Genomic DNA, 17,825 nt, shown 5'->3' with positions numbered 1-17,825 from the left:
GGGTGCATTTGTCACTTTAATCTAAATAGATTTGAGAAATACGAAGTTGCCAGATATCGGTGCAATCTGAACGCAATTGTGACCAACAATCGTTACTTTTTAAACTATTTAGATTTAGTCTTATTCTTGGTTCAAATTCGCCCAGTCATATTGTGCGCGGATTGCATCGATTTGTATTTCTCAACTTTTTATTTCTCAATTTTTCAACTTTGTATTTCTCAATTCTATTTAGTTTCAAGTAAGACAAACCAGATGGACTTAGTGCCCTCTTTCGAAGAGTCTGCTAGTTGGTTCAGAACGAAGACCCTGAAAATATTAATTAAAAGTCTTACTATTTTTCTTATTCTTTCAATTTAGATGCTTTTAGCCTATTTGCCATAGTCATTATCGATGAAGATTGAATGAAGTTTTATAGATGTAAAAATGTACTTCTCTTTACGCAATATTTATATTTTTTTTACGTAAAAATAAACTGCGCACTTCGATATTTCATTCTAATTGTTATCCTTCATTAGGCCTCGTGTAATTAACTGAATGAAATAATATTCAGTAAATTGTTATGTAAATAATGATTATTCATCTTCGAAACTCATAAACCATTCAAGATGAAATCGGAAATCACACACATAGTCTTTTTAACATTGGAAAAACTTGATAATGAAGTTTAAAAACATGAAAAATACTTAGAACTGGCATTAATACTTGGCATAGTTGAAAATATTTGGCATTGTGGAACTGAAGTAGGTACCTTTCCTTCCTCAGGAAAATTGTTTTAAAGATATGCACCTTAGTACCTGGATGCACAGAAATCATATTTGCTATCTACTTCAAGTGGCACCATTTACAAGCGACATCACACTAAAGAGACTCAATGAAATTGAAAAATGATCGTGCAAATGTCTTGTCTTCGTGAATGATATTCAAAAGCATAGATAGCTTACAATGTAGCGTTCATTAATCATCGAAGATATCGATTGGACGCATATTTACTGCGCTATTTAAAACTATTAATCGTTATGAATATTATTAAAAGCTGAAAGCCTCAGACGATAGACGATAAGCCAGCGTGGGTCGTATAGGTCGTAACCTATTGATGAGGAGGCAGAGCTAGAGCTGACGAACAAGTTGCTTGTAACTTCTATTGATGAGGTTGCTTATTTTCTTTTCACCACGAGTTTCCCTGTTGCTTTTCCAATGCTCCTTATTGAATTATTGGTTGCTTAGCGACTCGTTTCCATGACTGCAAATCTGTGTAACCATTCATGCAACTCCACATGTCGTCTGATTCATATCGTAAACAAGATCAAAAACACTTTACCGAGAGGCAGCATTTTCTAGTTATTTTCTCATGTATCATTTTTCTGAAGAAAATATTCACTATGTCTCCCGATATTATTGAAAACCTTATGATGTATTTTCTTATAAATAGGATTCCTATTCGAATCAATTGATATAGTAAAATCTATTTCAATCATAATACTGGGGTTGATTGAAGAAATTGGAAATCAAATTTTGGATAAACATGAAACTTCCTAGTTGCCTTCATTCTCATTTTCAATTGAAAGAAGATTTCCTAGTCCACGATTTCCCATTTTGATATGATATCCATTGATATAGGGAAATCGATCTCAATCACAATACTGTGTTTGATTGGGGGAATTCTGGTTCTACGATTTATAACATAGAAACTGAACTTGATTGTCATCTAGTGTTCATGTACGTTTTCAATTTCAATTCAATAATCCTCTTGAGGAAATAAGTTGCGTTCAATCTCTTAGAACTATGACAAAACTGAACTTACTATGATCATAATCATCCATGAGAGACGCTATCTTTGGTACAGCTGCATTTACTATTAATTGAAATGCTATTGATTATGATTGCATTTTCCAATTTCAATTCTTCTTGGGTATTTAACAAGAGAAAATAAATACCTTACACAACTGAAGATTATAAACGAGTAGATCACTGATATTTTAGTAATAAAAAGGATTTTCATAGCTTGAAAATGATCAATGAATATTTTGAGCTGGTTTTTCCGTTTTGCTTGCTTACTGCTTTGGATGTTGGTACGCATGTTCATGTGTTCTTTATTCATAATCGTCATTTAACCATAGATATGCATGTTGTAGATCAATTTATTGCTTCACTGATGATCTTTTTTGTACTTGATCATACTTTCTATTTGAACGTTGATTATTTATTGGTATTGTAAGTGATGTTGACTATTTTTAAAATAAGCATAATTAAATAATGGCCTTTGGTTTTGCTATGGATGGAAATGTTTTCGGGAAATATAGGGTTACTTTATGTGATATACTTGGGAATAGAGAGTGCGTTCTGGATAAGATTACAAGGGATAAATGGTTAAATTAAGCCAGAGTTCTTGGTAGAGCCATTGTTTGAAGTATCAAATACCCTCCACTTGCACTAAATGGAGTATCAGGTACCATTCACCCCAATTAAGTTGAGGTTCTAGATTTTCCGCTAATTGATCTCAGGATGGTAACCCGACTCGTCTCTTACCCTAGGTAATTTGGCTAATTACTGCTCCCGACTTGAATAGTGGTTTAATTAACAGATGTGATCGAGTTCCACGTGTACAGAAAATAACGAAATCGTGTTCTAAATACAGTACTGTATATTGAAATATTACTGGATACAATCTTTGGGATTAGCTATTTGTCAATCAATTGAATAGGGATTCAATTCAATAGATGAATTCTTGAATTATTGTAAACACCTTTGAACTAAATTCAACGTTTTTTTACTTATTAACTTTTTCTAAATAGTTCCAATCTATAGAAAATTGCTAATCTACCGTGATTTTCATTCCCTAACTCTCTTTCGTAATCATTATTCATACGAAACAATTTTTACAACTTTTCATATTCTTATATTTTCCATCGATAAATTCATCCTACTATCAGCTTAATTTTCTTTAATTTTGCCTTTACCAACGATCTAATCTGTTCCGATGTTCCTTTGTATAAAATCCAACTTGAACTTATCCATTTTCCCGCAATTATTTTATCCCTTTCTTTATTCTTCATTCACCACCTCTCTTGTTGACAGGCTTGGATCATTATATTTTTAGACCAAGCTTGTCTCGAGAAATTCATTCATCTTAATTTCATTTTTTAATCATTATTTTTTCAAGTATCTTATTCTATTCTATCTACTTACCTTCTCCTTCTGCTTGAAGAAAATTTAGTTTCATAAACTTTACATCTTCTCATATATTATAATTACTTTTTTTTCAATTCACAATTTTTCCATCGATATGCTAATCGTTATTCATTTACAGTACTAATAAAACCATTTGAAGTGAACCAGAGATAGTTAAAATACTCTTGAAGACTTGATATTCGCGCTCCATCACATCTCTCTTAACCTTAAATAACATTCTCGTTGATTCTCTGTGCTAGAGTAATAAATATTTTTATCCTTCACCTGGACTCCTTTAAACTTTTGTTTAATATCCCCTTCAGCCAATTGTGGAAGAGAAGAACATTTTTTTAAATAGAATTCACGGGTGAATGAATAGGTGAAGCTCAATAAGGTGAAATCTTTTATAGAACTATTCATTGTATATCATAAGTTTCAATTTTATTTCTAAGTAATTTTACCGTGTAAACTTCACTTGATGTTTGATGTTTAATAATAACAGCAGAGAAGCAAAGTGTGATTTGCGATAGACGAGCGTCAAGTCACACACACACACAAACATGTTTCTCTCCTATTCACATCGGCAGCGATTTTTCCTGTAATACAGTGAAGGACCAATATTAATGTGTATTTAAGGTGTTTGCTGGGGAAATTGCAAAATTGGCGTAAATCAAACGATTGATGTTGATTTTAGAAGCCGTTGCAAGGAAATTAAACTCAATTGCAATGTAAACTTTGCGATTTTCCTTGCATGTTGTCCTTTTGAGAGGAAATTGAAATTGGCTTGTAATGGAATTGATTACTCCCGATGTTTGTTATCATAACAGAAATTAATTCCAATTATACGAAAAGTGATTGAGATTGATAATTTGTCTGCCGTTCGTTATCGGAGCAATCGCAATGAAATGAATCACCAACTTTGCACATATTTCCACTGCTGCGCTATTATTACTGCTGCCCATTATTGGTTTATTCTGTGATTTAATCTGAAAATATTTTATTAAATTGGTCTTTATCATTGGACTGTGCATCAATTAGACTCTTTTAGCTTTCACACAGTACTTGCAATGTTTGCTTGACTTGATACATGCACGTTCCTGAACTATGAACTAAAATCTGAGAGGGAGGAAAAATAGAAGGAAATTAATGCATTAATGAATCAAATAAGAAAGCTGTACCGGAAAACCAGTCTTCTTTATGTTTCGACTGTTTAATTGTTCAATTGATTGGTAGAATATTATTTAGGACAAATGATTTCAATAGAAGAATAAAGGCTAATGGAAAATCAACCTTATCACGTAAAATTTTCATCCACATGAGCATATAGATCCACTGCGTGCGCTAAGTTGTTTTGATATAATATACTAAGCTCTATCCGTATAGCGCAAAGCACCGCATGCTTTGTTTAAATTTTTAATAAAGCCTTTTAATACTTTATGTAGCACTTTGGCCCAAGCTGTTCTGTCAAAACGCCAAGAGATGCCTTCCCACTTCCCCACTGATTTTACTCTTCACCCAATCAATGTGCTTTTTTTGAAAATACATAATTTCGTAGAATAAGCATTACAGGAGTGCTAGCGTAAGCTTTCTATATTATGCTTTCTCAATACCTACACAAATAGAAACTCTAACTTTGATTTGATGGAAACCACATTTTTTTTACGACCCAATATTATGGTCCAAGTGACTTCCATCCATCAGTTTTGGAAAAGCCTTTCATTGCATAAGAATGACCTTTTAACATTTGAACTTTGAGGGACACTTCTAGCGTAAAATAATCGAACATATTCCAGCCTTAAAAAGAGCTGTAGGCTTATTGCAAAATATTATAACAAAATCCGATTTGAGTTTTCATGACTATTGAACCGAATTGGAAATTGGGCTGTTGATTGTTCATTCTCTATCGACATGCATGTAAAAAGGCTCACTCATACGTGGCGCGTGTTACAATACAAGTAACAGCAGGAGGAATCAGAGCTGACAATCAGATTAATATTTTCCATGATACCTGAAATCTGAGGGAAAAGATCGTAAAAAGCGAGTGAAATATAAAGGATTACTGGTGTGAATGTGAGATTCATAGTTCTATTTTTTGGGGGTTTTAATATTTCCATTTCATTTTCTGATCTGAGTTTTTCATGTTATTGCAAAAGGCAGACCGTAAAATATAATTTTTTATATTTTTTAAGAGACTTTTCTGCGTCAATTATCAGGATTTCATTAGGCTTCATAGTGTTCCGGTTTTGTGTGTATGTATAGGGAAATAGATGATTCGCTCCATATAGACCTATATCCATTCGCGAAAATGCTCTCTAGATCTCTAGAACATGAATATGAATATAGTATATTTTTAAGAAAGAACCGTGACTGTTTCACAGTTCCACTATTATGATTCTATGTTTTTTTTAGAATCATAGTAATAAATAAGATAAGTCCTTTTTAATGGGAAATGTTCAACTTATTCAAATTAAAATTCTTTATTTGCCATAATACAATACAATTTTTTCAAAACAAAAACACCATTAAAACTTAATTTAAACATTAACATGAAATAAATAATAATTATTCTCAAAATTAGCTTATCGGCGTTGCCAGCAAAACGAGAGGTTTGTGTGCTGCAACGAGTATCAATCTTAGAAATCTTAACTTACAAAATTAATAAACCATTTAATCGATATATCAATATTGAAAAAAATAAAAAGGAAATAAAAATAAATAATAAACAAAAGGAGTGCTTTATTACAGAGATGGCTATAGGAAAAAAACACCTAAATTAAAACTAACGGTGTCAAGTTATAAATACGGTGTCAAGTTATAAAAATATTATGAATTATAGAACCATTCCGAACTACGATGTATACACAAACGATTTTACCACTTCAGAAAAATTTGCTCTTGCCTTTTTTTAGATGATAAATTTATGAATAAAATGAGATCGTTCGGAACTCTGTATCTCCAATGAGTACTGAGTTATGATTTTTCAAAAATGAGTGAAATTTGAAGAAAAAATCAATTTTGATTAATTTTAGTTTTAAATCAACAATATCTTCCGATTGTTACCATTTAGATGTATGATTCAAAATCCCTCTGGGCGATTGTGCTCTACAATCTGAGATCAGGTAGAGCCCTCTATCTCATATAGATTTCCAGGTACACCTGACAACAATGCTCCTTGTATTGTGAAAAACACCTAATTTTCAGCTTCAACCATCATCACCAACTACATTGTCCTCACATTGATATTTCGCACAATGACATAAGTTCATGATATTATGTTCTATGAGAATCACCCGTTAGATGCACTTCATTTCAGTATTTCTTCCTAATGGTGAGGCGCGCTTAAGGACACCTCAAGGATCAAAATTTCAAACACTTATAACTTTTGACACAATGTTCAGATTTCATCGTACTACACTTCATTCTTGGGCTCGTCAAGGCGGTCCAAAATCATGCATCATAAGTCATATTCGGTCGAAAAGTGGAAGATTTATTGTTGAGTGTACTTGAGCCCAATTTCTATATTCAAAGCTGCATGTCTTTTGAAATACTTCTGAAAAAATTTCCAAATCTAGTGAGGATGTGGGAATTGTCCCCCTCTACCCACTCCAATAAATAATACCATTCGAAAGTTACAGAAGATTTTAAGAATGGCGATTTCAGTTTTCATTTTTTTCGTGATTTCACTGTTGATCAAGAGTTTCTAAAACGAGTATGAAACTCTTAGACAAAACATCATAGAAACTCTCGATTGATTCCAATTTGTAGATAAATTCATCCTCTAAGAGCTCAGTTGTCTAAAATCCATCTTGAATCACTTTTCCCTATCATAGTACTGCCAAAACCGTTAATATGATAAAAATATCTACAATTTCCGGATTTTTTTCAACAATCAAATCTCACTACGGAAATATTTTTCCATGAATCGTTTACAGCAGGTGAAAGAGGAAATTATATTGTACATTTCAAGATCAAGTAATAATTCTTATAATAAGGGGTTACGGAGATACATAGCTTTGAATATAGAAATTGGTCATTTTTTTGTGCTGTATTGGAATATGGTCTTGAGTACACGCAATAATAAATTTTCCACTTTTCGACCGTATTTGACTTATGATGAATGATTTTGGACCGCCTTGACGAGCCGAGAAGAATGAAGTGTAGCACGATGGAATCTGAAAATTGTGTCACAAGTTATAAGTGTTTGAAATTTTGATCCTTGAGGTGTCCATAAGCGCGCCTCTCCCCTAGGAAATACTGAAATGAAGTGCATTTATCGGATGATTCTTATAGAACATAATCTTATGAACTTATCTCATTGTGCGAATTATCAATGTGAAGACTATGTAGTTGGTGATGATGGTTGAAGCTGAAAATTAGGTGTTTTTCACAATACAAGGAGCATTGTTGTCAGGTGTACCTGGAAATCTATATGAGATAGAGCGCTCTACCTGATCTCAGATTGTGGAGCACAAAAATACGCCCAGAGGGATTCTGAATTATACATCTAAATGGTAACAATCGGAAAATATTGTTGATTTAAAACTAAAATTAATCAAAATTGATTTTTCTTCAAATTTCACTCATTTTTGAAAAATCATAACTCAGTAATCATTGGAGATGGAGAGTTCCGAATGATCTCATTTTATTCAGAATTTTATATTCTAGAAAGAAGGCGTGAGCAAACTTTTCTGTCCGATTACGAGATTTGGCTTGATTACGAAATAGCTGAAAACTGGAAAATGAGTCGAAAATACGAGGTTTTGGGCCACTCTGTATCTAGCACAAGGAAATTTTGCATGAAGAAATTGGTTCTGGACTTTGCTTATGTACCCAAATAATATATTAAAAAATCAGAACTATATAAATTGCAAGCACACCCCCTTTTTTATGTCTATATTGACTGGACTATAAAAACAGTACCTATTTTAGATTCACGTAGTAGCTTGTATAGTTTTAAATAGTGATTGTCATGACCATTTGCAGTATTGTCGATGAGCAAGCTCTGGTTATGATGCGGAAATACTCTTGGAGTACTTTGGCTTGGCTGCTCATGTGTGATGATTTTAAGAAGTGAATATAGGCGCAACATTATTGTCGTACTCCGTGACATTTATAGCGTCTGCTAGCTGGTTTTCTTAGCTCAGTAGTTACTTGGCTGAAACGTTGGACTCTCTAGTTTTCTGTTTTGCTGTTTTCATTCTTATTGACTATTGATGACTTGGACAAGGTCCTTCTAAGATGGCGTAAAATTATCGTAGAAATTGAATTGCAATACCGTGAACTAATGACGTTTTATGGACGCATCGGTCAAGAAGTTTCAACAGGTACATCATATTTCTATCTTAATAAGGTTATATTAATTCAAAAATTATATACAGCATTTCATTAGCATACCACTATCATATCTCTACAGAAAGTACAGATGTACTAGATGCCATCATCATACGCCATGCAGTACAGACACAATCTGTACTAGATGCCTAGTAACCAAATTACAGTATATTATAACAACTCTCCATTTTTAGATTAGCTTTAGTTCACGTTTCTCTACTGCATTCAATGTATTCTTTAAAAGCCTTCCATCATGTTTAATGTACTTCATTCAATCATAAGAACCACCTTGATCGAAATGATATATTATACTGTATTTCTTTTACATGCCCCCAAACTAATTTTACTCTCATTTTCTCATTCCTGTGCTGAGATTTAGCAAAGAGATTTTAATTGTAATGTACAGATAAATAACTACTCTAAAGTATTTTTAGTTTCAATTTCCTATGAGGAATTTATAAGATATCGTCGATTAATAATTTCGATGAAAAACAAGTGATTCAGTTATAACCAGTAGTAGCAGATAGATGATAGATGTTCGATGCACAACTTTTCTTTTGATTTTTTAATAGAAGTTCAATATTTTTCTTAGAAATAATCATTTGTTATTGATTAGTCAATCCACATACTTTATTGTGTTGGAAAAATTTAGAAGATAAATTCCTAAAACTCGATAAATTTTATATACTTGTACTGTACTGTAAAATTAATCCATCCCCATGAATTATGAGTTGTGACTGACAAATCGACATTAGTAGGTAATCAAGTTGATTGAATTTGATTTTGAAACTTCTTTATTGTCCCATAAGTTTACATAACATGAAAAATTTACAAAATAATTATATTATCCTCCAGAAACAATAACGCCCAAAGGTATATTACCTGTTTGGGAAAATAAATAATTCCATTCACTTTTCGTACTGCACTGAAAACTTGACCATTTTTAAATACTGTGCCTAATTAAACGACAGTGACACATACCGAGAATATTATTTAAAACGTTAATGCAAAATCTGAATGTTGTTGCAAACACTCTATCTTTATTCGTCATTGTTAATAGCAGACTGGTGAGCAGGTACTTTGGCTTATTCAGTGTGGCCTAAACAAACCTTGAACGAGTATTATTTTCGAGATGGAGCCCACCGCTCTCAAGGCAAGGGTTGGCGAGGGTTGTTACAAGTTAGGGATTATAATTTGTTTAATGTTCCCCATTCTGGCTTTTAGAAGCGGCATCACTTCAAAAATTAAATTCAGTTTTAGAAAAGTAGCTTTGAAACTTGAGTTTTCACTCCACTCAACTTGAGAGTGCATTAGCGATTATAGGAAACAGGCCGCAAACCACCGAGTTCTCTTCGCTTTCAAGCGTGTACGAGCAAGCTTCCTTCATTTAAGCCTTACTGAGTCTAGTTTGAAACATATTCATTCAGAAGGAAGGGAATCCTAATTCAGATTTTATTTCCGAAGAACCTTTTGAACAAATACCTTGAATTGAAATGAAAGAACTAATCTCATATTTTTTTATAAATCATCGTAAGGAACGGTATGTGTGTTAAACTAGACCTACAGAAGCGCAAACTTTATCTTTTGTCTCTCTTTCGATGAATAGACTATAGGTCAGTATTTGAAGCGATATAGTTATTCATTGTGAAATGGCAGTAATTTCTTTCTGTATACGGATGCAAATCTACTGTGAAAAATATGGTTTTGTACGATTTGAATCAAGAATGAAACTAGAAATAATTCGACCGTCTGAAGAAAGATAAATTGTCGTTAGCTTGTGCCATAGTCGCTACTAGCTAATTGGAGATGAATCCTGGTTTCATTCTAATTGACTTGTGAAATTTTAATGATAGCCGCAGATTAGATAGTACACTTTTTCTGTAACAATCGTAGTAATTTCGTGTTGATAGCCTGCGTTATCTGAATAACTTTTCGTTTTGCCCTCTCTATTTCGCCAGTCAGTCGTTCAGTCCGGTCATAGTGCTTCTCCGAGACGCTTGTGTCGACTCATTCAGTCTCAACTCAAAATTTATTCTTTTTCATGCTAATCAAAAATGTCGCCTCCTATTAGTTTTTCGCTACAACAGCTACAGCTGGAACTGGCCTACGTACTTTTCAAGGTAACAGTAATTGGTCATTGTTTCAGTATTGCTTTTTGTCTGTTCAAAACCCATCAATAATACAGCACACATGCTACACTTTCAGCATCGATTTTATTGTTAGGAATATAAACAATTCCTTCCCTCTTATTACAAACTTGTATTGAATTCGAATCAGCTATATTTTGATTCTATATTAATTGATTATTATATGCGCATTATTTTACTTATACTAATTTCGTAAATCGAATTGGACTTGATCACGAACGTAACATTCTTACTGAATTTATAAAAAGAAACCTAATTCAAATTCATTTGTGATGATCTTTTTTTATTAATCAAATAGAGTATTAGTTGATTTTAACTTCATTTTCATCTTATTAATTTGACCTATCTGTCTGTCCCTATTTGTTTCTTGATGCTTCTCTACTTGAATTGATATTGTTAATGCTATCATACTAACCATTATTATTATTATACTCTTCTTGGATTAGTTCATTTTCTTCTGTTTATTTGGTATTCACTAAAATTACAGTGATGTGCTCCGGTATTTGATTACAATTATGCATACTAAGTCTAAATGAGTCTTGTAAACTTCTAACAGGCCGAATCCTATTTTTTATGTTAAGAAGTACTCGATTTTAGAGTATCATACGTACAATAACCATTGAAGAAATTCTATGTATCTTTTTCACGTGATCAGTTATAAAATTGCGATTTTCTACTGACCTGCAGCGGTCAAGTCTTTTGAAACGCACCAACATAACTCTGTGGAACACCGGGAAACTGATGAATACATTTCATTGGACTTAGGAACCATATGTGATTCGACCTGATTAGAAACTGCACAAGAACAATTCAATGTTACAGTGTTGTTCATTATAGGAAAAGTTTATCTGTGTAGACGTAAACATTTTTGGAAATGTGCCATAATTTTGAAACAATGAAACTAGTTCGCTAAGCAATTTAATCTCACCTCGATAAGCACGGCATATGAATAGCGTTCAACATTCAGGCAATTGAAGAAGTAATATTTATTCTTTTCATCTTTCCAGTTTACTATAGACAAGGTTGAATTATGTTTTTAGAACATGAAACACATACGCCATTTAGTATATATTGGATATGAATGTGATCTATGAATAGAATATTTAAATACAAATCTGTTGTAATAAGAGAGTATATATAATGTATACATTCTACACTCTCTGGTAGTAAGAAAACTCAACATCGTAGTATTCTATCTAATAACAATAATAACTAGTCATTCAATAATAAAGCACTCTGGGATAACTTGTTTGTGGAATGGGTAACAAGTCCATATTATAAAATACTACATATGTAATTTTTCTTCAACCTTTCCTTGATCGTTTGTATGCTTTCGAATAAGAAGCCAAACACGATTTTTATATTTAAACTATTTACCGTTCCTTGATTTTCTTGGGAAATCATAAACCATCTTTTCAAAAACAGTGGATCGTGATTTAATTGAAAAATCAATGATGACCATAGTTTTCCCTCTTATGCACTGCGTCTTCGATTTTTCATGGAACCTGTTTCTTGATTTCTCATTCTGAACACAGCCGATTCTATGCCGTTCTCTACTCAATTCAGTTTCAATGAAATAATTATCATCATCATCTATTTAAGAACGATTCTCAAGTGATTTATTCCCCTTTCCATTTTAGTCCCTCATTTTATTCCTTTCAGTCGTTTTCCATTCAAACTTCTCCACATTCAAGTAGGATCACAGAGATATATTTTTCCATCAGCATTTTGTTCCTGATATTATAATGTAGCAATAAGATTCAGGCTTCTGCCAATCATCCAGTCACCACCTGAAATTAATAATCCGTCTTGTAGAAGGTGAATTCAGTTTTAATTTTGATGGTTCCTTCACTAATCTTTATCAATTTCTCAGTCCGCCCTAATTGCTGATTTATCTACAAAATTATCAGTTGATTAAAAATTAGACGCAGTTCAACTTTCAATCTTGTAACGATGAAATACTGTAGTCAACTTTCCATTTACTTCTGTAGAGGTACTAGATAGTTTCATTAAATAATCGACTCACTATTATATACTTGAATCACTTTATATAATTGGTAGTTGATACCTTATGTATAGACCGATTTCGGCTATTCATCCCATTAACAAATATCCAATTCATAATTTTGTCAATAATTGATCTAAATAGTATTAGTGCTGAAGGTAACTAAATTAATATTTTTCTCTTGGTGTATATAAAGGATTAGGTATTCGTTATGGATTTTAATCATTATAATCAATAGGGTTCAGTATCTACCAAACAATCCTATTTGATGAAAATTTGGGATCTACCATAATATCAACTATACAATTGGAGAGTAATCACTAATTTGTTGTTGAACAACTATCAATATTTTTAAAAATGCTTTATGGTTCAGCACACCATGTGTTCCAGACTATCATTATATTCTACACTGATTTAATAATCATCTCTTCACTAGCTAGTTTACACATCATGATGATGGTGGAGGGAGATTCCTTCCTCAAACACATGAATCGACACATTATTCCCCTGTTTTCATTTATTGCTTGGGTAATTAATCACTTTACTTCCGATCTGTCGCATGCTCCTAGCCGATAATTTTACACGGAAACGTTGCAGGTTGTGTCTATGGCTGTATGTTAGTGACGTTGAGATTGTAAATGAAGGCTTGGAGCGGTGGGGTGGGGATGGTTGATTGGCAAGTGGATGGTTGGGGGGTAGGAGGGGGAGAAATAGCCAAGGTCGAAGGAGTCGAACCGGTCCATCCAGTCAGCAGAGCAGAGACTTGCGACTTCGGCTATAGCTAGTTGGTACTGATAACATGAATAGTTTAGTTATTCTTCAGTAACATTCATTATTTTTAGGAAATTAATTTTGGAGCTCAATTATTTTGTTAGCACTTATGATATGAATAGCTGCTTTTTTCAGCAGTTCAACACCATTACCTATTAGTAATTTTTAGTTATAACATTCAGAATTTAAATTTTGTAGTTAAATTTTGCTAGTACTTATAATAGAAAGTCGGTTATTTTTTTACATCATTTAATAATATTTCTTTCCTTGGAGTAGTCAATTGTTTCCAAAAAAATTGAGGTACCAGAAAGTCGGTTATTTTTTTACATCATTTAATAATATTTCTTTCCTTGGAGTAGTCAATTGTTTCCAAAAAAATTGAGGTACCGTACCCAAATTTCATGATTTCTATTTTGGGAAGTACTGAACTACCAGTTATTCTTCAGTAACAGTCGAATAATTTCAGAACTTCAGGAAATAAATTTCGAAGCTTAATAATTTTGCTAGAAATTGTATTATGAATAGTTGACAATATAATATTGTATAAGTTAAATATAAAATTACAATATAATTTTCCAGCAACCATTTTAGTAGCTAATTCTCAGGAGTACTGAACATCTATTCACTACTTATCAATGGAATAACTACATTTGTATAGATTAGAAATAGGGAGACTTCAAATTCGCTCTCAATAATCTAGCATTGAAAAGCAATTATTATGACTGTTACGGTTATTCCTGAAATGAGGATTGCATTTGTAGCTACTTGGAGCTTTCAGTGCTAGAGCCCTAATTTTCCTCCTATTTAATGCCCAAAATTTTCTTAATCTTCCACACGAAAACTACACAAGCCCCACCCTGTGTTGAGGTTTCAAGAGTTTCGTGTTTTTTTTTTTCGTTAAAATTACGCTGCGAGCTCTTGCGTGCTTACAACAGTCGATGGATGTATAATTAATTATTGTTTAGAATTATCATTCAGAGGTCTTAAATTCAGCCCGGTACCAGTACTCACTTTTCTATCCCTTATTATAAGTAAATGAATTCAGTTTGAAAACGGTTACAAAACAAGTTGAAAAAAAGGGTTGCAAAATAGTTGGCTAAAATAATATCATCTCTAACATCTCAGATTGTTTCACTTTACAATACAGACCCAAGATTATTAAATAGTTTTTCGATTCGGACTGATGATTTATTTATTCACTGAAAATCAGTAAATAAAAATAATGTTTGATCTTGCCTACTCCAACTCTGTTGCTAGAGAACCTCAATGTGACGCTTACCTCGTTATAACGTATTCATTCTGAATTCCAGATTCCCTTGAACGTACTCCCACATAATACTCAATATAAGAGACTTGAAAAATGAATTTACATTTCTCATTCTTAAAAATTAAGAAATGATAGAAGTTGTTCCATAATGAAATGGAAACAAACTTTTCAACTAGAATAGTTTCATTTTCACAAAACTTGAGTTTCGATGCTCCTGGCATCATGTCTGCTCTTCTGAATAGAAATTGATTACCATTGGTTCTTATTGGATTGTTCAAACATTTTGATTCTGCCAATCTATGAAAACTCCCATAACATCCACTGAGTAATCTCTTTACTGAAGAGACTTCAGAAATTGTCAAAAAATCCACTTTATTCTCTTTATGACCTGCAGAGCTGAGATTCATTGAGAAGCAGGTCTTGAAGAATAATAACATTTTCTTTCTCTTTGTTATTTGATGCAAATTACATCGGATTCACTAAACATGAATGCATGCATCAATAAATAAATAATCAATACATAATATATAATTTAGAAATTTCATGGATTAATAACATTTTCTCTTAGTAAATTGATAGATGTTACATTGGTTAGACTATTATTATACTTCTGTACTATTACTCGACGATTCATAGACTATACTATACGATGTGTGATCTGAGTTGCATATATACTGTTCCAGTGTTTCCTCTAAATCAGAAGAATTTCACTGTGAAACCGACCTAGAAAACCTTGCCTACCGGTTTGTTCATCCAGTCTCCTCACCTCCTCACAACTCCTCCTCAACTGCGCTGCGCAGTTTCCAAATTCTAACAACCATTCCTCCTCCTCCTCCGCCTCCTCCTACTTACCCTTCCCCACCCCTGACCGATATCTCGTGCTAAGTTCAAAAAGGTCGGTCCGTCGGTCGTCTCATGAAGGAAGTGGCCAGGCCCTTGTTACGGATATGCAGCTGCATTGTTGCATTCAACTCCACATAACTGTAGTGTCGTGAATCTAGTCTGCAATTCTAGTACCGTGTTTTACTTGATGACTCAGTTCATAAAAAATCAGTTCCTGTGTTCTTTACTCTTCAGTTTGAAGTTTATGCAAAAATTTCCTAATATCAGAAATTGAACTCTCTACATAACTAGTGTTAGTTCTTTAATCTTCCGTTTGAAGATATCCTTAGATTATCCTATGAACTTCACATTACAAAAAAATTAGGAAATAGGATGCGTTTTAGGCAATAGCCTGTTTTTTCTTTTCCGACTATTGAATTGTTTGCTGTATCAAATAAATAAATAACAGTAACCTTAGTTCATCAATCTTCAGTTTGAAGTTATCCTTAGATTATCTATTGAAATGCACACTACTGTAGTGTCAGTTTTTCGGTTGCTTAATCTACAGTTCGGAGATCCTCATAATAATTGTGGTGTCACTTCTTCAGTTCTTTAATCTTCACTTTGTAGATAATCTTAGATTACCGATTGAACTTCATGTAACTACTTTTGTTTTAGTTTTTCAGCTTCATTTAGTTTAGTTAGAACTTCATTTTTGACAGTAGTGTTTTGAAGTCTGTTATCTTGACCAAACATTTTCAGTTTCCATTAATTACTCAGAGATAATTTTATTAGATGAAAACATCTTGATATTGTCGAAGCCACTATTTTATTAAAACAATTTGAGATTCTAGTTTCGGATCTTACACCATTATCAATCTCTAGTAGTAAACTGAAGGCTTCAAGAAGCAGTAGAATGTATATAGTATGGGTCCCTTCGATTGGTCAATAGTACGTTGATAACCAATGGACGTTAAGTTCTCAAAAAGATGAAAATTGCCGCCTTTTATCAGGTTTTTCATGAAAAGTTATTATTTTCTTGTCTGAGGAAATCTGGCATAATCATTATCTGAGATGCCGCTGATATTCTATCAGTTGTTCTATTGAAATCGATTCACAATATTCCATAATACTTTTCAATGATTTTTCCTCTCGTACCTTATGCATAGTAATTATATTGGGGGCCTATCCTTTTTTTGTCTGAGAAAGGACGAAGGTGTCGCTAAAGTTTGCTGTTTAACGAACTTGATCTGTAAAAAGGTTGAACAATGTGTGCTCAAAATTTGAAGCTGATTGATCAAATCCTTCAAAGGTATTGCAGAACATACACACAGACAGGCAACGATTTCGCCTCGAGTCAAAAGTCAGGGCTCGCTAACGCTCGTTCAATTATTATTGTACAGAAAAGCTATGTATGTTAATAATCGTTTGGGATGTCATTCAATTTTGTAGTGATTTCATGAAGAAATAATCATTGTACAATTGATTTCCTTGGTTCAATTCCCATTCTCGAAAAAAAAATGTTTTCCCTCTCTTCATTGACATAGACAATGAATGTTCTACTCATATTATACTTATCAATATTCTCACTGCCTGTTATGTTGAATCATGATTATGTCGAGGGTCTATCATAGAACTTGATATTATGTGGGAATGTTGTTTATTTCACTTGTATTTTCATTTAGTACCATGTCAGCGTTTCTATATTGGATTTCGTATACTTCTCGCCAGATTAGACCATGATTTCCTCACAAGCTCAACCTTATCGAGCGATAAAGGTTGAAATGAAATGAGGTTATATTAGAGGAGAGTTTAGCTGAGTAAATACAAATATGACTGAGTTTATATTTTTTTATAGGTATCTAATCTAATCAAAGCTCAGGTATCGAGCTGATCTTTTCATATTACAGTGAACAGTGAAACTTGATAAACATTATAGGAATATTAATTTGATACATGCTTAGCCTCCTGTGTAAGCTATTTAAGAGTTCTAGCAAAAGATATGGAAATCTTGTAATACATAAAAATCATCATCAAAATCCCTATCAGAGACCAAATACACTGTATTTATATCACCTTTATTTTCAAACAAATCAACTACTACCATTTCATGAGTAGCCCTAGAAAATCAAGTTGGATCCTACAACTGAATATTTTAACCGTTGAATGTGAAGGAATTGAAAAGTCAATACTCCAAAGAAAATGATAAGGCATTGTCGATCTCAGAAATTTGTGTCCTGAAAGGCAAAAGTATTGCTGAAAAAAGTAGAAGAGAAAATGAGTGGGTGGAAATGAATGGGACGAGTTTGAATGA

The 17,825-nt window shown here is 32.9% G+C and overlaps 1 protein-coding gene across 4 annotated transcripts in view; it reads left to right on the top strand.

The window, feature by feature from the left end:
* Nucleotides 1-17,825, top strand: part of LOC111047698 (phosphatidylinositol 3-kinase regulatory subunit alpha) — a 149,201-nt gene that overhangs the window by 93,160 nt on the left and 38,216 nt on the right. The window contains exon 1 of one of the 4 annotated variants that reach the window (XM_022333512.2): nt 10,453-10,619. The exons of the other annotated variants lie outside the window; for them this stretch is intronic. Within the exon in view, the coding sequence (XP_022189204.2) occupies nt 10,554-10,619 (66 nt within the window). The 5' untranslated portion in view covers nt 10,453-10,553. Of the gene's footprint in view, nt 1-10,452; nt 10,620-17,825 lie in introns of those variants that run through there. 4 annotated transcript variants of the gene reach the window in all.

Source organism: Nilaparvata lugens, chromosome X (assembly GCF_014356525.2).
Source record: "Nilaparvata lugens isolate BPH chromosome X, ASM1435652v1, whole genome shotgun sequence".
Classification (NCBI taxonomy): Eukaryota; Metazoa; Arthropoda; class Insecta; order Hemiptera; family Delphacidae; genus Nilaparvata; species Nilaparvata lugens.
Note: the sequence above shows the minus strand (reverse complement) of the source record. Positions and strands in the feature narration are given on the sequence as shown.